The sequence below is a fragment of the Chelonia mydas genome, chromosome 11, assembly GCF_015237465.2.
Source record: "Chelonia mydas isolate rCheMyd1 chromosome 11, rCheMyd1.pri.v2, whole genome shotgun sequence".
In the NCBI taxonomy this organism is placed as follows: Eukaryota; Metazoa; Chordata; order Testudines; family Cheloniidae; genus Chelonia; species Chelonia mydas.
Genome location: NC_051251.2, coordinates 70,910,754 through 70,934,580, shown reverse-complemented (window position 1 = coordinate 70,934,580; position 23,827 = coordinate 70,910,754). Strand labels below are relative to the sequence as shown.

Sequence of the window (23,827 nt, the reverse complement as noted above, 5' to 3'; positions counted from 1 at the left end):
GCTGTGGGGGAAATTGCTGTTAACCTTGCTGTTGAAACTGACCCCATCCCATTCTGTGGCAAAATCTATGCACTATATGCAACATATGCAAGAGCTGTAATGCAAGAGGCTTACAGGCCTTTATCCTGTAAGACTTGGCTTAAGCTAAAGCATTTACGTATTTTTAGGCTGTGGCACTTGACCCAGATAATGGACTAGGCCAATCTCTAACTAGAAAAGAACCAAAGGGCCTCCAGAAAAGTCCCTAGCTGTCCATTATATGCACCCTCCACCCTGCAAAAGTCCCTAGTCAAAACGCTGCCACAGTAAACCGTAGATCTTGATAAGATCTTGATAATAACACGGTGCATCAGCACTGTGCTAATTATGAAACTGCCCTTCCATTAATTCCTTATAAGGCTTTATTAATAATGCTTGAGTGGTAAGGAAATGTATCATTTGGCTTGAATTTGGACCTATATAAGTCTGGTATTATAGGGGCAGGGAAGAGAGAGACCAGGGTGGCATCTGTGTGTGACCAACTTTATGTCCCTCTCCCTGCATGCTTGTATTCAATAAAAGACCTCAGGCTGTTTGAACCAAACAGATGGTGTGACTTGTTTTCAACAACAATGCTTATGAAGTTGCCAATTGTTGTCTGGTCTTTGCAGATTAGTAATTCCATGGTATATTCTTGAATTGATCATTCTGTTTTGGTCCACAACATTACACTTTTTTTTTTTAAATCTTGATCACTAAAGAGTAATCCAATTTCATTAAATTTTGGCTCTATCCCCTGTGATACACCATGGCCAGAGGGCAGCAGGAGAGTGATAAGAGGGGAGATATGCAAGCCCCAGGATGATGAGAGCCTTATTCCCTGTAGAGGGAAGAAAGGTTGCTATAGATCAATTAGAGCACCTGAAACCAATTAGAGCATCTGAAGCCAGTCACCTGATAAAACCCCCCTGCTTCAAGCAGATAGTTGGGAGGAGTTGAAGCAGAGTGGTTTGGTGCTGGAGCAGAGAGCAGTTTGGAGGAGAGTTTGGAGAAGTGCTGTGGCAGGCCAGAAGACCAAGACTCTAGGTAAAGGGAAACCCGGCTTGTGCAGAGAAGAGGGACTCCACAGACAAGGGGTTGGGAGAAACCTGTCCCAAGGAGAGAGAGGGCAGGAAGCCCCACAAGCTGAAGGGCCGGAGAGGGAAGTAGCCCAGGGAAAGGAATCACTAGTCCAAGTGGTTTGCTGCTATCCCTAGGGCCCCTGGGCGGGGACCTGGAGTAGAGGGCGGGCCTGGGTCCCTCCCTCTCCACTCCCCTTCTCTGGAATACCAGTGGGACAGTTGATACCCCAGACTAGGGGTGAGAAACGGCGTCCTGAACCCCCCACAAGAACAGAAAGCACGGGACCCATCATAGTAGTGCCGGCAAATTTGCCACACCCCCTAGAGAAATCCCACTGGTGCTGACCATCAGAATGTCTTTCCTCTCATTGGAGAATCCTTTTCAAACAGAGATGGGTGCCTAGTGCGATTGTTTCCCTAATTATTCCCAAAGTCGTCTCAGTTGTGTTGCAATTCCTAGAGTAAGGCAATGGGTGATATGTAGCTGGCAATAACACGGAACACTTGCCTGTAGAAATGAGATTAGATAAAGAAATACAGAAAGTGTCACAGGGGTAGCAATGGTAGCAGAACCTATTTGGCTTAGGAAAATACCTTGTTTATCTTTTCCCACCCTGAAATAAGGCAAGAAGCCAGAGTTAACTTATTATTTAATATGTATGTTCATAAAGGTACATTTGATTCTTTGTTACACTACTCATAGCTACATCCAGCATAATATGCAGGGGAACAACACTGTTACAGGTACCACAGACAATAAAAATGGAAGGAAGACACATTATCCACAGTAAAGGCAGACACAAGTGACAAATGAAAATCCATTTATATAAAGCAGATTTCTCTTAGTCATTTAGGACCCAATCCAACTTCCACTGAAGTCAGTGGGAGTCTGAGTGCGTCCTGACAAGCCTTCCCAATGTCTGACGACTGAAATCTTATGTTGCACTGCTGAACAGATATCACCCTTAGTATTGGTGTTGTAATCAACACTGAACTTGACCTGTTTCAGTGCATTTGGTAAGTTTGGATAGCAGATCAAACAGCAAAGATGTGAACAGCAAGATGCTGAAAGAGTTTTACTGTAACAGGCAATTAATAATGCTTCCCCTGGAAAATATATTCAGTTGTTTTCTTATGCAGAGACAACACAGCAGTCATTTGAGTTAATGGCTTGCTAGGGCTTGGCTCTCTGGAAGACTTTCAGCATGTAACACAAAGGCAGAGCCATTCTGGTTGAGCCAAGCTGTCATCCAGCTGATCTTGCTACAGGCAGCATTGCATTTAGAAGCCCCTTTCCCTTCCAGGAAAGAACACTCAACTGGGGACACTTGCTTTCTAAACTACTGTGATACTAGGAGCTAGCCCTGCTGTTGCATCAAATGAGCGGTGAATCACATACCACCTCTTGTTTGTTAATGAATCAGAACACGAACAGGCCATACAGAAACTTGAACAAGTGAAATCAAATGCAATATCAGGGCCTTGCAAAACATCACTGAGGCAGCAAGTAGTGATCCTATTAGACTTATTTATGAACTGCCTGCCTTCAGCACTGTGGTGTAGGCACTCAGAGTCTGGGCTACAAAACAGTATCTCAGCCTAATCTGAAGAAGTCTTTATTGTTCACCAGGAATCCAGGGGGCAGGTTAGTTTTGGATGCTGAGTGCAATATTTCCTATTAGGGAAGGCAGGAGGCCTTTTATCTTCATACACCAGCGTGTAAAAATTTAGTCAGGGTTTGGAAATACACTATGTGGGTAGCAAGGGAGGCAGGGGAGGAGATCATTGGGGGTCATTAAAAGAAACAATGAGGCCCAAATCCTCAAAAGAATTTAGGCTCCTAACTTTCTTTGAGCTAGGAGCCTAAACACCTCTGAGGATCTGCACTTGAGTGTCTAGTTGATGCCTGGGTGAAGATCCGTTCACAAGACTCAAACCAGAGTGGTTTGGCAGCAGAATTCTTGGAGTTAGGAAAGTGATCTCTGAGCAGCTGATGAGAGCTACCTGCTTACAGCCAGTAACTAAGGACTGAGAAGAAAAGCAACAGATCAGCTTTTGGAATTTGGAGCTCAACTAGGAGGATAATTTTTTATCATCATCATGTAAGATGACCATGGAAATAAAAGAGACCCAAGCCCGCAGCTCTGAGACGCAAAGAGCAGAAATGTCATTTTAAAAGCACCATGCATCCTCCTCGCTCCTTCCCAGATGCTACCATTTGTCGCAGGATACATTTCACTTTGAGACATCTCCTAGAAATTAGTGTGAACAAGTCAGTACCTGCGTGAGCAAAGAAAATAAAAAGAGAATTTTAGAATAAATCTCCCACTGCAGTCAGTTGACACATTTTGTTTTCGTTCCAGTATCTGTCAACATGGAATCCAGGGGTCTAATCCTAACAAATTACCAGGGATGAAATGGGCTTGCTGCTGTGCTAAGAAATGAGGAACAGTGGCAGCTCTGATGTGTATTAGATTAAGTAAGAGCAGAGGCAGAATTGGGAAGTTTTGGGGCTGTCAATTCAGCATCTTCTGCAGGTGCTGGGCCTGATTCTCCGATGCACTGCATTGTATGCAGTGATTTCCCCCTGTACCAGACGAGAGCAGCATGGATGTAAACATTATCATTCTGATTGACCAAAGTATGACAAAGATACAGCTTCAGCTTCTTGGGAGGCATTGGCTTGTCTGCCCTTCACATGAATCTAGATTAGTTAGTACATTGGGTCATTTTTTGTGGGAGCCCAGCTTCAGAACCTGGACAGCTCATACGCAAGAGAGCATTCACAGCACCAGGAAGATTTCACTGAGCTGCCAGCAAGCAGTAAGCCATTTTTCAGGTGGACCCGGCATCCTCAACTTCCATTATACTTCATACCAGAGTAGTCCCCAAGCTACCAGACTAGAGTTTAGACCTTTTACCTGACTTGAGCTAACTTACAAGCTGAACAACTTCAGATTCACTACATCTAAGGATGTGGCTAAGGACTAGAGAGACTTTCCTCGAACTGTGCAGTTTACCCCCATGGGGCTCTCTGGCATTGTGCCTTATATAATCATTTACCTCTGTGCAAAGTGGGTATAAAATCATACCCCCACTGTGAGCGAGTAGAGAATTGAGTTGGTAGTGTTTAAGGTTCATTTTGCACTTGCAAAAATGATTCTCTACAAGGAACAAATATCTTCAATCCCTGAAAGAGAGCCCTGTGCCTTTAAGGCAGGGGTGGGCAAACTTTTTGGCCTGAGGGCCACATCTGCGTATGGAAATTGTATGGCGGGCCATGAATGCTCACGAAATTGGGGTTGGGGTGAAGGAGGGGGTGAGGACTCTGGCTGGGGGTGCAGGCTCTGGGGTGGGACCAGAAATGAGGGGTTCGGAGGGCAGGAGGGGAAACAGGGTTGGGGTGTGGGGGGGTGAGGTCTCCGGCTGGAGGTGCGAGCACTGGGGTGGAGCTGGGGGATGAGGGATTTGGGGTGTAGGAGGGTGCTCCAGGCTGGGACCAAGGGGTTTGGAGGGCAGGAGGGGGATCAGGGCTGGGGCAGGGTTTTAGGGCATGGGGCAGAGGAGGGGTCAGGGCTTTGGCTAGGGGTGCAGGCTCTGGCATGGGGCCAGAAATGAGGAGTTCAGCGTGCAGGAGGGGGCTCCAGGCTGGGACAGGGGGTTGGGGTGCAGGGGGGTGAGGGCTTCGGCTGGGGGTGAAGGCTCTGGGGTGGGGCTGCGGATGAGGGGTTTGGGGCTCAGGAGGAGCTCAGGGGTGCAGGCTCCAGGCAGCACTGACCTGAAGCAACTCTCGGAAGCAGTGGCATGTCCCAGCTCCGGATTCTAAATGGAGGTGCGGCCAGGTGGCTCTGTACGCGGCCCCGTCCGCAGGCACCGCCCCTGCAGCTCCCACTGTCTGCAGTTCCTGGCGAATTGGAGCTGTGGGGGCAGCACTTGTTGTGGGGGCAGTGTGCAGAGCCCCCTGGCCGTTTCTCCGCGTAGGAGCCAGAGTGGGGACATGCCGCTGTTTCTGGGAGCCACACGGATCCACGGCACACATGTGCAGAGCAGCCCCTGACCCTGCTCTCCGGCAGGAGCGTGGGAGTGGAGCAAGCCCCAGACCCCACTCCCCAGCAGGAGCTTGAGGGCCGAAATAAATGGGATGTGGCCCGCAGGCCATAGTTTGCTCACCCCTGCTTTAAAGTTTAGTTTGACATAGTAATTCCAGATAGTCCTCACTTCCACACAACCACATTTCTTATTCCGTTTTCTCTGCAAAGGAAGATGCTAGTCATTGCTAGTTTTGATGTTGTTCTACATCACTCTAGTCTTTTCGTCAGGCAACTTAAATTCCTTTTGCTATCCCAAGAGCTCTGAATCCCTCACACCATTCAGTAACACCAGACAATCACAAACTGAAGAAGAATAAGGAAATCTATCAAAGGAAGTGGATAATTTGCTGAGAGAGAAAGGATAGCCTTGTTGGTGAGCGTACTAGCTTAGGACTTGGGAAATCTTGGTTCAGTTCCTAGCTCTGCTATAAATTTCCTATGTCATTCTGGGTAAGTTACATTCTATGCCATAGTCCCAGGGAATAATAATCCATGCTCTCTCATCCCCTTGGGTCTGTCTTTTTGATTTAGCTGATCAGGACAAGAACTTTCATTGTGTTTGTACAGCACCTACCACAATGGGACCCCTGATCTCAGTTGGGGCCTCTAGTATAAATAATACATAAATTGGTTCAGCTTGGAGCTTTTCAGCAAACAAGGGGTCAAAACAAGACAATTCTGATGGGGTTTAATAGGGTTTTTTTTTTTAAATTACCGTCTGGAAATTAAAGATGGTGATAGCATATCCTTGGATTTAATCCAGAATGACCAAGTGAGAAAGAAATCCAGGGCCTAGTGTTCCCTTTTTAATGCTGAAGATATAAATAGAAGCATCAGTAACCAATGTCAAATGGAACCCTTCCTCTCTATTAGACAGATGCATTTAAGCACCGGAGATGCTCTTGTATGTTAGTCAATAAAGTGAGCTTACATTGCTGAGGTTTGCCTCCTCTGCTTTCAAGCTGCTTTTATTTTATTTTGTTAGCAATCTCTTTCAGAAGGCCTTTCAGATCATTAAGCTAAAAACAAAAACAAATCAAGATTCATGTTAGTTTGAAGCCAGCCTAGCTTATTCCAAGGCATTTTTGCAGCTTGGATAACAGGCAGAGAGATGTATGAGGCATATAAGCAGTAAGTCCTTTAAAAAGCCCGGGAATGGTTGTAAAACAGTAACAATAACTCCCGGGAATGGTTGTAAAACAGTAACAATAACTCCCATGGCACCTCCAAGTTAAGCTCCTGTTTCTTTGGTTACCCTCTGAATGCCGGCTGTTAGTGACTGAGCATTAGCCAACTGCTATTTGCATTTACTAGATAAACTCAGCTGTGCTGATAAACAATGCAGTGCTTATATTTATTTTTCACAGGGAAATAGCCCTAATGAGCAATAGAAGTGCCTCTTCAAACATTGCCCCGGTACAGTCCATTTGGAAGGACAACAACTATTACAATTTTCATCAGTCAATAAATGTAGTGAGTCCTAATGCATACATATTTCATGCATTTAACAAGCAGGCATCATGAAACCAACTGACTCCAAATTACTCTGAATCTGCATTTACTCCTGAGACGGGATCTGGTCATTGGAGTTTTGTGGAAACCAGTCTACTGTAAAGATTGTTATGTTTTTACATTGGTTTCCTCCAATGCTTCTTTCACTCAGATGCACACAGAGCAAACTCTGGGGGCAACCTGATACCTTTACCCGCACTGAGACATAACTTACTTCCTGGGAAGTCTGTGGGACTACTCATGGATAAGGTGCTGTAAGGGGATCAGAATCTTGCTTGATGGAATTAACTGGACAGGCGACAGCGCACACGGCCGTATGAAGTTTCTGCCTTCAAAGTGTATTTACAATGGGGAAGACACCTTGTTCAGTACTATGCAACCCTGACATTCCCTTCCGCTTTAGAACTCTCCAGTGGTTTTCTAGTAATCAAGCAACAGGTCTGACAAGTACATTGCTTTGAGGCAGTTCATTTAAGACATGTTTAAGGCACTATTTTGAAATTAAATCTTACCTAATAAAGCTCTTAGAAGCAGCAGCACAGCGTGGCCTCTCTCCACCTTTGCAGAGCTTAGAAAATATCTGCTCCTTCATTCTTCAGCACAACTAGATGCTTCTTAGCATCTAAGCGACCTCATGTGGATGTTGTAATCTTATCAGGGGTCTGTGCCACACACACAGTTTTCTGCTTGAGGCACAGTGCCTCCTAGCATGCCCATCTGGGCAGCGTACCTCCACACTGCCCCCAACACAGGACAATACCTTGAAAGTACAGCCCTAAGAAAATAATATCTGACTACAGTTAAGTGTAAACAGTGCATAAATACGGGGGTCCAGTTTCTATATATGCCACTAGCTGTCATATCAGATAGCCACATATTCCCCAGACCAATCAAAAACAAAGTACCTTCATATCCAGTTGTCTAAATCGATGTGCCATCCTGTGAAGAGATGACAAATACCAAAATGAGCCATGTGGGACTAAAAATTAAACTAGCAATTGGCATCTACTCCTTGATTCGGTGCCAAACTGGGCAGCAGAACATTACATACAATTAATTTAAGGCAGGACATCTAGTCAGATAGGAACACCTAAAATGTGGACCAAAGAAAACTATGGGCTCTTGGATCCTAGAATGATCTTCTACTCTGAATGCACATAGTTGAAGGTTAATGACAAGGCTGATATTGACTGCAGGTGTTATCGCCTGGGAACTCAAATAGTTCCCATTCATCTTTCCAGGATGAGACAAGTCATTATGGCTGTGTGCACCTGGTTTTGATTACAACTCTATGTATAAATTACTGTCAGTGCTGCTCTTGGCAAGTTACTTACACAACCTCTTTTGGCTCAAAATTTGGCCACTCCAATTTGAATACATCTAGCTTGTAACTTAATGCTGAGCAGCATATGGAAAGTCTTACTTATGCCTTTAAGGATGGAATGTCCATAACAGAAAAGCTAGTGCCCTAGCACTAGTGAAACCCTTCACCCAAAGTTACCAGCTTTTCAATGCCAAAAATGGAAATGAAGAACACCTAGACACTATTGGAGGGTTGCTACAAAATAAAGCCTTTTATATTCAGTAGCACGTTGAATAAAGTTGCATGCGTGTTCTCCATGGGAATTAGGTACCTAAATACCTCTAAAAATTTGGTCCTATGCCTTTTGACAACTTTGTTCTCTGATTCTGGTCTGTATACATTTCTTTGTCAGACTTAGTTGTTGCTTTAAAAATGCTGAGGTGATTCCTGAAGGAACTCTGAGGCTGATCAGCCAAGTGTCAGGATTTGACAAAGGATTTCTGAAGCTACCCATAGCCTTAGGACATAATTAACCTTTCAAGTCCCAACTAAAAATTGGAGACCCCATCTACTACTAGTACTAAGTAAAGATTTCTGGTCAGCTTGGAATCCCCGCAACCTATGTATAACCTTATTTCTCATGGTTACATGGCTGGTATTCTCCATTAATCTATGTAAAAATACTACCTAGCTCTTATATAGCACTTTCAATCAATGAATCTCAAAGCATTGATTTGAAAAAGGAGGAAAGCATGAATTTTTGGGTTAAGTTTAGAGGTGAGAGCAACAAGGGTGATGTCGTGGTGGGCGTCTGCTATAGACCACCAGACCAGGAGGATGAGGTAGATGAGGCTTTCTTTGGACAACTAACAGAAGTTTCCAGATCACAGGCCCTGGTTCTCATGGGGGACTTCAATCACCCTGACATCTGCTGGGAGAGCAATACAGAAGTGTACAGACAATCCAGGAAATTTTTTGAGAGTGTTGGGGACAACGTCCTGGTGCAAGTGCTGGAGGAACCAACTAGGGATCATGCTCCTCTTGACCTGCTGCTCCCAAACAGGGAAGAATTGGTAGGAGAAGTAGAAGTGGCTGGCAACCTGGGCAGCAGTGACCATGAAATGGTTGAGTTCAGGATCCTGACAAAAGCAAGAAAGGACAGCAGCAGAATACGGACCCTGGACTTCAGAAAAGCAGACTTTGACTCCCTCAGGGAACTGATGGGCAGGATCCCTTGGGAGGCTAATATGAGGGGGAAAGGAGTCCAGGAGAGCTGGCTTTGTTTTAAAGAAGCCTAATTGTGGGCACAGGAACAAACCATCCCGATGTGCAGAAAGAATAGCAAATATGGCAGGCGACCAGCTTGGCTTAACAGAGAAATCTTCAGTGAACTTAAACACAAAAAGGAAGCTTACAAGAAGTGGAAACTTGGACAGATGACTAGGAGGGAGCATAAAAATATTGCTTGAGCATGCAGGGGTGTAATCAGGAAGGCCAAAGCACAATTGGAGTTGCAGCTAGCAAGGGATGTGAAGGGTAACAAGAAGGGTTTCTACAGGTAAGTTAGCAACAAGAAGGTGGTCAGGAAAACTGTGGGATCTTTACTGAATGGGGGAGGCAACCTAGGTAAAGTTCTCAATGCTTTGTCTCGGTGTTCACGGACAAGGTCAGCTCCCACACTGCTGCACTGGGCAGCACAGTATGGGGAAGAGGTGAGGAGCCCTCAGTGGTGAAAAAACTACTCAGAAAAGCTGGACATGCACAAGTCCATGGGGCTGGATGCAATGCATCTGAGGGTGCTGATGGAGTTGGCTGATGTGATTGAACTGCCATTGGCCATTATCTGTGAAAACTCATGGTGATTGGGGGAAGTTCCAGACAATTGAAAAAAGGCTAATATAGAGCCCATCTTTAAAAAAGGGAAGAAGGAGAATCCGGGGAACTACAGACTGGTCAGCTTCACCTCAGTCCCTAGAAAAATCATGTGATCAGAAACAGTCAACATGGATTCACCAAGGACAAGTAATGTCTGATCAACCTGATTGCCTTCTATGATGAGATAACTGGCTCTGAGAAGATGGGGAAAGTGGCGGATGTGATATACCTTGACTTTAGCAAAGATTTTGGTATGGTCTCCCACAGTATTCTTGCTAGCAAGTCAAAATAGTATGGATTGGATGAATGGACTATAAGGTGGATAAAAAGTTGGCTAGATCATCGGGTTCAATGGGTAGTGATCAATGGCTCGATGTCTAGTTGGCAGCCAGTATCAAGCGGAGTGCCCCAGGGGTTGGTCCTGGGGCTGGTTTTGTTCAACATCTTCATTAATGATCTGGATGATGGGATGGATTGCACCCTCAGCAAGTTCGCGGATGACACTAAGTTGGCTGGTGAGGTAGATATGCTGGAGGGTAGGGATAGGATACAGAGGGACCCAGATAAATTAGAGGATTGGGCCAAAAGAAATCTGATGAGGTTCAACAAGGACAAGTGCAGAGTCCTGCACTTAGGACAGAAGAATTCCATGCACTGCTATAGGCTGGGGACCGATTGGCTAAAAGGAAGTTCTGCAGAAGAGGACCTGGCGGTTACAGTGAACGAGAAGCTGGATATGAGTCAACAGTGTGCCCCTGTTGCCAAGAAGGCTAACGGCATAATGGTCTGCATTAGGAGGAGCTTTGGCAGCAGATCGAGCAAAGTTATTATTCTCCTCTATTCGGCACTGGTGAGGCCACATCTGGAGTACTGCATCCAGTTTTAGTCCCCCCACTACAGAAGGGATATGGACAAATTGGAGAGAGTGCAGCAGAGGGCAACAAAAATGATTAGGGAGCTGGGGCACATGACTTATTAGGAGAGGCTGAGGGAACTGGGCTTATTTAGTCTGCAGAAGAGAAGAGTGAGGGGGGGATTTGATAGCAGCCTTCAACTATCTGAAGGGGGGTTCCAAAGAGGATCGAGCTAGGCTGTTCTCAGTGGTGGCAGATGACAGAACAAGGAGCAATGGTCTTAAGTTGCAGTGGGGAGGTCTAGGTTGGATATTAGGAAAAACTACTTCAGTAGGAGGGTGGTGAACTACTGGAATGGGTTACCTAGGTGGTCAAATCTCCATCCTTAGAGGTTTTTAAGGCCCAGCTTGACAAAGCCCTGGCTGGGATGATTTAGTTGGGGTTGATCCTGCTTTAAGGTCTCTTCCAACCCTAATCTTCTATGATTCTATGATTATCCCCACATGACAGATGGGAACATTGAGGCACAGAGAGGTGATTTGCCCAAGTCTGCCCTAGCAAGCTAATGGAAGACATTTTTGGTATGTAATTGTACATAAATAAATTTATTTAGCCAGGGCTGGTGTAACCACTAGGCGAACTAGGCGGCCGCCTAGGGCGCCAAGATTTGGGGGTGCCAAAAAGCAAGCCCAGTGGCAGGGGGGCTTGGCGAGGAAATGGGCGTCTGCCTTGGCTCAGCCTCCATGCTCAGCCCCAGCAGGGGGCACAGAGAGCGCATTCACACTCCCCTCCCCCCGAGAACAAAAGAGCCTCGCGCGACGGCCCACCGGAGGAAGAGGATGCTGGTGCGTTGGCCAAGGTAAGCGCTTCCCCACAGCTCGGGTGCCTGCTGGTCCGTGCTCCCCTCGTGTGCGGGCAGCTGGAGAGGATGGCAGCCCACAGAGCTGAGCTGCCCCAGTGCCCCTCTCCCTGCCCCAGCCTCTGTCAGCAGGGGAATGGTCGGAGATGCCCTGGGCTGGAGCTTTCTGCAAACTGGGATGCAGGCAGGGAGAGAGGGACAAAGCCAGAGAGACACTGTGCCCCAAAGAGAGATCAGGGCTAAAGGGAAATGTAGAGCTGCACTAATGGCTTCAAATACAAACAGCGATTGATTGACTCCAACTATGCGGTACTGGACAGGGAGAGGAGTGTAGGGCAAGCAGGGACCTGCATTACTTCCTAGCTGAGTCTCTCCATCCATCCCAGGATGGTCCTGCCAAGACTGACAGTGCGAATACAGACACATCGAATTTGGTTGTTAATGATGCTGCAAAATGCTGCTTGGAGGCAACTGCCTTCTTTGATTTAGTTCAGCGTGTTTATGTGTATTTCTCAGCTTCTACACGTGGCTGGGAAGTTCTAGCACACCACGAATCTAATCTCACAGGTAAGCTATGGAGTGAAACAAGATGGGAAAGTCGAATCGATGCCTTGAAACCTCTTCGCTATCAGCTTGGTGACATCTATGATACTCTGATAGAGATCTATGATGACACTACTCTAACAGGATCACCTGGCAATACATCATGAGTTGATGCAAAGGATCTTGCAAAAGTCATTTCTAGTTTCAAGTTTCTTCTTTCTCTTGTTGTGTGGAATGACATATTGTTTGAGATCAACATGACTAGCAAACAACTTCAAGTGAAAGAATTCGACATACGTGACGCCATTAATCAATGTGGAGAAACCAAGAAGTTTCACTCCAAGAAGTGACGCAGACTTGGAGAAAACACTGGTAGATGCAGGTGAACTTGCGGAGGAGTTGGATATACTGGCACTTTTTGAACCAGATCCAATCCGTATTAGAAAAAAGAGAAAGCAGTTCACATATGAGGCAGATGATGAACCTATTTATAATCTGAAAGAAAAATTCAAAGTGAACTTTTACTTTGCAGTCATCGACACAGCAATACATTTGGTTGAAGAAAGATTCACATTGATGCAGCAAATTAGTTCAGTATTTGGCTTCCTATATGATGTTTATAGTTTGCAAAAACAACACCAAAGCAAATTATGGAACATTGCTTGAATCTGAAGCAAGCTTTGCAACACGGTGAATCCAAAGATGTTGATGCCTTTGACTTGTGCAATGAATTGCAAGCTATTTCAAGATGAGTCCAAAAAGTACATCACCGCAAGATGTATTGAACTTCATATGGAAAAATAAGCTGACAGATAGTGTCCCCAAAACAATTATTGCTCTTTGCATCCTCTTGACTCTGCCAGTTTCTGTGGCCAGTGGTGAGCGAAGCTTCTCGAAGCTCAAGTTGATAAAAACATAAATGCAAACATCAATGTTGCAACAAAGACTTGTTGGGCTATCTACCTTGCTAATAGAACATGACATTGCTCGCAGCATTGACTTGGAGGAACTTGTTTCTAAATTTGCTAAACTGAAAGCACGGAAAAATAAATTCTAAATTATAACATGTTACTCTGTGACAGTGTATTGTGTATAATGTATGTGATTTATTTTAAGATCCATGCTATGTTGTGCAAAGTGAAAACAATAACAATATCAACACTGTCAGGTTATTCATTTATTTTCATTAAATATGTAGACTAAATAATGAAATTAATAAATTTTCAAGCCGAACGTGTATTAATTCTAATGAACAATGCCACATTATGCAGTATTCATTTCTGAAAATTTATAATAAGCAATGGTCCGGGGAGAGGGGAAGGGAAGGGGGGGTGCAAGGTGGAAGTTTCGCCTAGGGCGCAAAATAGCCTTGCACCGGCCCTGTATTCAGCACATATTGTGTGAATAATGTATCATGTCAAATTTGCAAAATTGTAATGAAAATTTAACAGCCTAGGCAACCAATGTATTGTAAAATCTCCAATATTTTACTTGAGACAGAATGGTGAGCTGTTTTAGGCTGCTTTTATTAATATATAGTGTATAAGCAGACTTTCTAAATGTAAAAAAAGGTTTTGTTTTTCTTATTAAAAAAGAAGTTTGCAGAAGTGAAGTTTAGTCTAAGAGTATAGCAGAGAGAAAAAACAGACATACTCTTCTGATGAGTCGTTTGCTTTGGAATTGATTTTGACAAGGTAATTTTCTTTCATGACAGCTTCCCATGCGAGCGTTTCATTGTCCTCATATTTTGAACCTGAGAAATACAAAAAGGCATTAGACTAACTTAATTTGCCTCTACTGTTTTGAAATGTGAAAAAGCCTGCCAGTGATTCTGTTCACCAGAACTCACGGAATTCATTTCTCTGCATATGGAAAATTAGCAGCGATAATGTAGAACATAAATGTATTTTATTGCATGGTCATGGGACAGGACAAGCTAACTGGGTTTGTATTAAAAAGAGGAATTGACCCACATTTCCACTCCAACCTCCAAATGGACACTATTTGAGGTTTAGAAGCATTCAGCTTTGGGGAGGTTTTAAATGAAGTGTGAATTTTCTGGCTTCAGGCAAACATCAAACATGCGAGTGACACTGTGTGACAATTCGGGGAACCTCACAATTTAGTCATTCTGTGTGTAATTATGAACTCTGTATGTACCTGTGTCAGACTGCAAACTCCATTTTGATTGTAAGGCTGGCCTTCCCCTTCTAACTGCTTTTTGACCTCCATAGCTCAGTGGTTTGAGCATTGGCCTGCTAAACCCAGGGTTGTGAGTTCAATCCTTGAGGGGGCCATTTAGGGATCTGGGGCAAAAATTGGGGATTGGTCCTGCTTTGAGCAGGGGGTTGGACTAGATGACCTCCTGAGGTCCCTTCCAACCCTGAGCTTCTATGATTCTATGATCTTGAACTAGAATCCCAGAGGGGTGCTAGCATAGGGCTAACAATAGAGGGTCATTAAACTTTGATGATCAGCTAACCAAATGACAAAGAGATGGTTGCTACTCAGGGCAACCCAGTTTTTAAAGTATCACATTTGCTCATGGGGAGGGAGGTCACCTTGGTAACAAAGTCACCTGGGAGGAGTCTCTGGTCACCTGAGGGTGTCACCTGACAGAGAAGACCGGAAGGTTATAAAAATAGAGGAGCTGATCTACGGGGGACCAATTTTCCCAAGATCAAGAGGAGGGAGAAGCAATCCAGAATGTAGATGCCTTATGAAGCTGGGAACCCTGCCTGCTTACCTGAATCCAGACGGTCCCCTAAGGGGTGAGGGGCAACTGCGGTTAGGATTTATGTTATGTTCTAAAGGAGCCCTACTCCCTTGTGCTTTATGTAAAGTAGAAGAAGAGCAATAGTGAGACTGGCAAGGTGTCTATACGGGTTATATACCTCACAACTACTACGTGCCTTCTGAGAGAGTTCAATAGTGACCTAGAAAGCTCACACCTTGTGGGGGAGTTCTGGGAAGGGTGTGTTTAAGCTACAGAGGCATCTAAAGGTCAGCACTGAGCCCAAGGGCTAGGCAGCTGGACAGCAGATTCCAGCAGTCTAGTGAGTGGCCAATGTGGGGTGCTCGACCGGGAACTGTGACATGCTGAATGGACACTCCTACAACCAGGCTTCTGCCTCAGTCAGGGCTGCCACGTGACTTAAACCCTGATTTTGCAAGCTGCTCCATATGAGCAGTCCCCTGTGCTCACATTGAATCCCACTGATGGCAATGGGAGTCCACCCCACACAAGAGTGAGTTCTTAGCCATCTTTCCCCACTCCTCGCACTGGAGCTAGAGCCTTATGGCTGCCTACTGCACAGGGATTAAGCAGCCCCCAGTGCTCTTTACCAGTAGCACAACCCTGTTGGAACAGTCACAAATTGGCTCTAATTAAGTCCTCCCATTGGTTCTAGAAGTACAAGATAAATTATAGATCAGCTCAGCAGGAGTTTCTACAGTTAGATCATCATCTGTCTGGTAGAACAGAATCATAGAATATTAGGTTTGGAAGAGACCTCAGGAGGTCATCTAGTCCAACCCCCTGCTCAAAGCAGGACCAACACCAACTAAATCATCCCAGCCAGGGCTTTATCAAGCCTGACCTTAAAAACCTCAAAGGAAGGAGATTCCACCACCTCCCTATGTAACTCATTCCAGTGCTTCACCACCCTCCCAGTGAAAAAGTTTTTCCTAATATCCAACCTAGACCTCCCCCACTGCAACTTGAGACCATTGCTTCTTGTTCTGTCATCTGCCAGAGATGTCATTCTGCCACTGAGAACAGTCTAGATCCATCCTCTTTGGAACCCCCCTTCGGGTAGTTGAAGGCTGCTATCATGGTGTGGAAGCTAAACACCATTTGCAACGCTGATTTGGGCAACCAAACCCAAGAACAGTGCAGAGGACCTGCACATTCTACAAGTAACTTTTTCCTAAACTAAATAAAGTTTCAGTCGATGCTGCAGGGCAAAAGCCATGCTGCTGATGTATAGGAACAAGCCTCTCAATTATCTGAAGCTCTCATCTCTCTCATCTCTTATGAACAGCACTTTAACAAAAAGCTGGGAGAATACCAGAGACAAGAGCCAATTTATTTGAAAAGCTTGTTAAAGCAATTCATATCTGTGCTCTCTGACCGAATAAATGCAGGGAGAACAGTTAGAGGCCTTACCCAAAGCCAGGCATGGATTTCTATATATATGTATTCCTGATATAGCGCACTTAGCAGCAGCAGCCATGTGGTCAGGAGAGTATTAGTTTTCTTTTTCAATCAATCTCCAGAGGGCAGAAGAGCCCCTGGAGAAGTTAGCACTGGTAACAGGCTGTCCTTAAATAATGTATTATAGTGCCCATCCAATCGTCATTAGCTGAAGGAGCATAAATAAAGGGCAAGGATAAATATCAGTGGGTCAGATTGGGGTGGGGAGTTGGCCTACACCTCTTATATTTTAAGCCATTAAAACACCAATCCTCTAAGATCTAATAGTTTTGCCACCTTCTTTGTGTTGTGACATGAAGGCCAAGACTATAACAGGTTCAAAAAAGAGCTAGATAAGTTCATGGAGGACAGGTCCGTCAATGGCTATTAGCCAGGATGGGCAGGGATGGTGTCCCTAGCCGCTGTTTGCCAGAAGCTGCGACTGGGCAACAGGGGATGGATCACTTGATGATTACCTGTGCTATTCATTCCCTCTGGGGCACCTGGCACTGGCCACTGTCGGAAGACAGAATACTGGGCTAGATGGACCTTTGGTCTGACCCAGTATGGCTGTTCTTATGTAAGTGTCCAAATCAACAAGTCAGGGGGAGGGAGAGGGGGAAGGGGAAGAAAACTATGAAAAGGTAAGTACTGATTGGAAAAAAAGGGGAAGTGATCGTGTATTTAAATCTTGTTGAAGACTTTAGTGTGAGAGCTGCTGGCTCAGACTCAATTCACTCCCAAGCCTCATCCGAGACTGTGCAGGAGCGTACCACTGCCAATTCTGATGTTGACAGGAAATGGATTAAGATGATTTACTCCTTTCATATACAGGCCAGGCTGCCCAGCCATCAAATAATGATTTTCAGCCACTGCCGGCCTTGGCTAGAACTGAACCAGTGCCCTAATGGAGAAAGTCTCTGAAATCTACTAAGCACCATATGCACTTTGAAAGGTGCAAATTTCATTATTTTAAAAGTTCTTTACAAATATCAACTAATTATACCTCAATACCTCCAGGATAAAGAATGTACAGGGATCACGCTGCCCACCACTGAACTGCTTTAGCCTTTGGGGTGGAATGCTGGAGCTGCTTACCTCAGCAAAAATCTGAGCAATTTAGAGCAGAAAATGAAAAAAACTTACATTATGTCCAACTGCAAATTTAAAAGGCAGCTGTAGGTAGGTAGAAGTATGGTGTTAGCCCCAAGGTCCTGGACAAGTTTTAACTTAGACTTTAAGCACAGTGGGAAGTTTATTCATCACAAGAAATCAGGGACTCCATTTTACATCTACTCTGAAACGTGGTACCTTCAGCAGTACACAGTGACAACCTACTGAATTACCACAGTCACTTCCTACATTATTTAGTTTCCCCTGGAAGGTCTCCCATCTAAATACCAACCCCATCCAGTTGTTGCTTAGCTTGGGAGATCCAACAGGATCACAGTACACAGTAGTGTGGTTGCAGGCTATTTACCACAGCACTGGCTCCATTAGGAGAGTGAAGAACGTGGGAGATATATGTAATGTTTTTATGAATATTGTGTGTTTGAGCACTGCAGTATGGCTGGTTCTGTGGAACACTAAGGGTAATGCCAGCTGCAACTCTCAGCACACACCCCAGCAATCAGGCAATGACAAGTTCAATTAACACTGCTCAATATGACAGGACAATATGACAACTCCACTACTACAAGTCTGCCTCCGTCCCACCTGGGGAGATGCATAAACCAGACTCACCAGGTTCAGGTGTTCCAGGACAAAGAAAGGGACTTTGAAATAGGTAAGAGACTGCCTATCGATTCAGGATGGAGACAGACTGGGGCTGACTAAGTGAGAGGGTGCTGACTGCCTGGGACAAGGTACATTTGCAAGGTAAGGTTTATGCTGGAGGACATAAGTATAGGCCTTTTGTTGTTTTGACCCTCTTCCTCTGTTTGTTGTGTTCCGATGAATAAATACATATTTTGTATTGAACAAAGTGTTCTGCCACTGGACTTTCACACTGACTCCGGGCTCCTGGAAAGAAATCCAGGGCCACCTGGGCCAGAAAAACTCAGTGGGACCTGCTGAGGACACTGGTGGTCAACAGGGGTGCTGTAACCTGGTGACCCATTCTAGGAGTGGGATTCTACCCAGAGAGAAGTACAAGCACTGGGAAGGGGTACCTACAAAGGGAATGAGTGCAGGGACAAAGGAACAGCTCATCCTGGAACCCTAACAAGGGGTAGAAACAACACACAATACTACTTACAACAGATGGATGGCTCTTTGCATTCTTTTTTACAGCAGCATTTAAAGCATTTTTTCATCACCATGTAGATGTAGGCAAAGATGACGAAAGGAAATGGAATAGACAAACGGCTGCCATACTCCTGAACCAAGAAATAGCGCTGGAACTTCCACACCTGGTCGTTGTTTTCTTGTACTGATCCAACCGTGTAACTAAGGGGAAGATTAAAAGATAAACTTCTGTTTGTCTAAGAGTACCACTAGTAATTTATTATCCAGTGAAGATTTTCATTAGATCCAAATAACAGAAATTTTCCTATTAGCAAGGGTATGGAATTGATGTTGCATAATTTCAGTCACATGAACATCCTGGATTTAAAAGTTGGACTCTGATTTGGACAGACTGGAAAATGGAGAAAGAAGTGGAGCAGAGGAAAGTGAAAATACAAATTGATTGTGAAAAAAGGCACCCAGAGTAAAGACTAATGAAAGATTAAATGTTATATGGAGCTCTACCTACCTCATAGAATCATAGAAGATTAGGGTCGAAAGAGACCTCAGGAGGTCACCCAGTCCAATCCCCTGCTCAAAGCTAAATCAACTAACTAAATCATCCCAGCCAGGGCTTTGTCAGTCTTGCTTTAGGGGATGTTCTTCTAGCTTTGCCATACAACACAGGCTGCCCTAGAGCTAGACAATGTGTCGCATGAATAATATATGCCAACTCTTACATTTTTGTGCAAAACTAGAAAACAGGCTGTTTGCAAAGCCTGCAACTCCTCCAAATTTATTATTAGGAGTAGTATTATAGGAGCCCAAGTCATGGACCAGAACTAGGTGTTGTACAAACAAAACAAAACGATGGTACCTGCCCCAAACCTTTCCCTACTATTATTAAAGGACAAATGAGATATTTCAAAATGTCTCTTTCAAGAGCTCTTAATAGGATCTTCAGAAGGTTAAGATAAACTTGAACATTTCTCTAATCTAGTGTGAAATACCCTTCAGTTTCCAGTTCTCTAAAAAAATTAATTAAATCCTTAATTTTGCAGACCAAATGTTTATATTATTTGAAAAGAGGAAACCAATATTGATATATTTTGACTGAGTTGTAGCTCTTATATGGTATGCCAGATGGTAGTTGGCATCTCCATGGTATTTACTTATATTTTAATATCAATTTTAAAGACAGACAGGATACGATCTACATTATTCTTGCTCTATTGCTGCAGAACCAGAGTCCGCCAGCAGCGTTATTACAAACTGACAGATGATCAGAGAAGATGGGGACCCTGGGAGAAGGAATCATAGATGGAAGTATGCTTTGTTTGGTTTTTCAGCAGGTAATCACATCGCAGAGAGGCTGCTATTTGCCCGACACACCTGAACTCAAAGTACAACACAACCCACTCCTCTCACCTGGCTCAGTCTCCCCTTTAGAATACTAGCATTTAGATTTGCTCCCTACAGCCTACTCTAAACTAGGAAAGCTTAGAAAGGTCAGCTGGTACAGCTATAACAGCAAAGTGGGGACACAGCTCCCACAGGCAAATTGTACCTATACTAGTTTGCGAAATGAAATCTATTCCAGCAAAAGTCATTTTTAGCTGGTACAACTGCATTTATACTAGGGCTTTTATTGGTATAAACATGCTGTAAAAAATAAAATCATACCCCTAACTGACCTTGCTACAGCTGCAAAAGTTTTTGGTCCAGACTCAGTCCCATTCTGATTTGATTGTAAAGTGAAAGCAAATAAAACCAGTCAGTCACACACACATTACATTAATAGGTGTGACTACGCTCTGCTTGTGGGTTCCTCAACATGTTTTACATACATAGGTCTACACCCAGACTGCTCCAGGAGCCCCAGTTGGCCACAACACAGACCACAAGCCAGCAGCGAGAACCACACTTCCCACCTACCAGAGTCCTCCCTGGCCTCTACAGACCGTGCAGACAAACAGGCTTTGCAACATGAATTGAGGATCGACAAGCTAGGACAAGTGTCAGACCAGGTTTCACACAGACTTTTATTTTCTGACTAGCTCCGGTCCATTCTGATTTTACCAAAATCAGTTCATCTGTTACTAAAATAGTAGATATTTTTAACTCTGTTTATCTGAAAGACCCACTACCCTAAGGATTTGTGATAAGGTGAAAAATGACTGATAGCACATTTCAGATGTCAGACTTACCTGCCGGGCCAGTCTAGCCTCCTCAATGCTAAACACATGGGTAACTCCCATCTAAAATAAAAAGCCATTAATATCTCCCTAGAGGAAGTCTCTTGAGTTCTTCCATTCATCCACAGATGATACAGCATGGTGCTTGTGCTATTTATCAGATTGATAAATAGCAGGAACATTAAGGCACTAGTGCACTGAATGTTTGCTACAAATCATGCACCAAAGCAGCAGTTCTGGTTATTATTGAGTCATAAAAAGAACGCATTAAATAAGAACTTATCCGGTGTATTGTACGAACTGCAAGATCAACTGATGTAGAGCGCCAGCTCATGGTTAATAAAATGTTGATCTAGATTTCTAGCCCCTCCTAAGCTGCAGGGCTTGAGTCCAGCCCAGAAAGATGGAGAAGAGCTACAATTGTTGGATCCAAATCTGAGTTGGGATTCAGAACCCCACACAAAGGTGGGGGGCTCTCTCTAGTTTTCGAAGTTTAACTCCGCTGAGATCAAATATTTTAATTTTGGGAAGGGACTAAAGGCAAACTTTTTTAACAGCACCTACGTGCCTTAGGAGCTTACATACCTATAGCACTCAAATGCCCAAAGTCACTTTTGAAAGTGGTAACAGGGTGCAAATTCCAGCAACCAGCAGCAATAATCTTGGAAGATTAAAGTTCTAGGGTCCAGTTTTCAAAAGCACCTCCCTGATATAGAAGCCCAACTTTTCCCAGGTATGGAGAGTCATTTAAAGTTGTTAATGCGGTAAGGTGAGTTAATCATCCACAATTATTGCATGTGGCTCCTGGAACAGACACTCAGTACCCACCCCACAGCTAACTTCCATTTATCGCTTCAGGCTCTGTTTGTAAGCAGCTGGCTTGTGCATGTCTACATTCATTTCCCTCTGCAGCCAGGTAACCCCATGGCTTGAGCACTGGAACTGGATTTATTCCAACCGGTTATTCCAGGGTCAGCGTTCACCTCCAAAATGGGAGTAAGAGAAACCTCTCCCTGATGGGCACAATCTGAAATCATTTGGCACGCTTTGGAGGCAGTTCTGCCAGACATAGGGAGGCCTGTGGGAAAGTCGGTTAGTGCCATGTTTTAAGTCATTCTCATTCAGTAACTACTGCATTTTAAGCATAATGAAGGGCCAGTTGGGTGTTAGGAAGTGGCTTTAACCCTATTCTTGCCAGAGACTCAGTGAGGCCCTTTACCTCCGTCAGAAGGAGATGTAAAGGAGTCTGAGGGTTCAGAGGCTGCGGAAAGACACCTGACCAGCCTTTGCATATTTTCCAGACATCCCATATCGATTTTACAGACATTGCAATGGCCACTGCGTCCCATCAGAAAAATACAAGGAGCTATAAAACCAAGGGGTGCACTAACTTAATTTACAATGTGAAACAAAATTTGTAAAAGGAGTGTCAGGGAATGTGACAGCAACAGGAAACTGAGTTTCTGCTGGGAAAAAGTTAAATCTTCGGATGGGAGGACGCCACCAATGCGGAGAGACTACCTGGCAAAGAGCAAAAATTGATGATCGAAAGAACTGGGCTTGAATAAACAACATTAAGGCATGGCAGCTCCCAGAGTGCATGGAAGGGATAAGCCTGAAGGAGCTGATGGCACACTGTTCAGCGCTGAATGTGAAACCTGTGAGCCGAAAGCACTGTTCTTCCAAGTGAACAGCAGGGTTGTGTGATGAATGCCCCAAGTGGCAAGGAGAAGAGAAGCTTTGCGCACACACATTGTGACTATAACTTGATTGCACTTTACCTCCTCTAAAAGTTGCCCACTCTTATACCACTCTAATACCGGGGGGTGCTGAAAACTAAGACATCGCAGCCAGCATCCAACCCTGCTGAACAATGAACAGCCAGCCTATGCAGGGATGAGGAAGAGGGTGTGACGGTGGATCCACGGGCATGTGACTATGGCATAGGTTGCCAAGACTCTTTTATTTTAAAGCTAAAGTACCAGTTGATTTTGACTTGTTAGAAATCTTTGCACCAGATGCAAGAAATAATCCATTGGCTTTGAAGTGTCAAGTGGCAGAACTTCTAGTCACAAGATGTGAACTTTCTATCAATATCAGTTAAGTCCGACTTTGTCATGCTATCCAATATGGATGTGCAAATCCCCTTAAAGTCACTGGCACATACATCTCTCAGGGGAGTCTATGGGCCTTCTGATGTATACTTAGCAAACATTAGAGGCTTTCAATTTCAAATGAAAAACGTTTGTGAGCAGTGATATTGAACAGCAACAAATGTGCATGTTCTTTTGGAAAGGAAAGGGCCTCCCTGATAGATATTGACTTATGCTGCATGTGTGTGTCTGAGCATGAGAAGCAGTAAGAACTTCCTCAGACCCCTCTCCAGCCCTTGGGTTTGGATGCACTTGGGTAACAGTTTGGTGCTGTTATAGTGCAGTACCAATTACAAACCCACCTCCAGGAGCAAATAGAGGAACAGGGAAGGAATTGTGAATATAGTTCTTTTCCCTGGGAAGTAGCCACAACTCGTCCCCTTACAATGGGCTGTGTCATTTGGGCACAGACTAGACCAAAGGATGGTTAGCTACTCCATGAAATGCCAATTGTGCAGAAAGCTGTACCTCATCAGGGTCCAGTTCGTAACTCTTGTCTTGAATTGCTGCAGGTAGAGGATGCTGCTGAAGACTATGGTGGATGTATTTTTCTTATGGTCATGGCTTCTATTACCTTTAGGTGTCTGTGCCTTCTAATGTATTTTATTGCCCTTGCCCATGTAGCTGCAGTGTATGGTGTGGTAATAGATGCTAGGTGGTTTTCTAGTTTGTAATTTTGGAACAATATAAATAAATATGAAGGAACTGAAATGACAAGCACACACGTAAACAGAATGTAGCTCCTGCACATGGCCAATTCTATCCCTCCCCCACCATTCTCCACTTATCGTAACCCACTGCCTGGGAAAGAGATTCTGGATTCTACTCCAACTGCTACTACCTCCCCCATGGCCCACAGTCGCAAGGAATGGGGGGATACTGAATTCCCCAGTCTCCTGAGCAGCCATGTTGGGACTCAGG

The 23,827-nt window shown here is 44.5% G+C and overlaps 1 protein-coding gene and 1 long non-coding RNA gene across 2 annotated transcripts in view; one reads left to right on the top strand and one right to left on the bottom strand.

The window, feature by feature from the left end:
• Positions 1-1,770: 1,770 nt before the first annotated feature.
• TRPM8 (transient receptor potential cation channel subfamily M member 8) overlaps positions 1,771-23,827 on the bottom strand; it is a 91,342-nt gene continuing 69,285 nt past the window's right edge. Inside the window, exons 21-25 of the mRNA XM_037913007.2 lie at positions 18,590-18,780; positions 13,791-13,890; positions 7,609-7,642; positions 6,123-6,210; positions 1,771-3,380 (exon numbers count right to left, since the gene is read on the bottom strand). Coding sequence (XP_037768935.2) covers positions 6,160-6,210; positions 7,609-7,642; positions 13,791-13,890; positions 18,590-18,780 — 376 coding nt within the window. The 3' untranslated portion in view covers positions 1,771-3,380; positions 6,123-6,159. The remainder of the gene's footprint in view (positions 3,381-6,122; positions 6,211-7,608; positions 7,643-13,790; positions 13,891-18,589; positions 18,781-23,827) is intronic.
• Positions 19,800-20,732, top strand: LOC122462430. The gene is made up of 2 exons (XR_006284969.1): positions 19,800-19,910; positions 20,410-20,732. It is a non-coding gene; the product is annotated as an uncharacterized LOC122462430 (long non-coding RNA).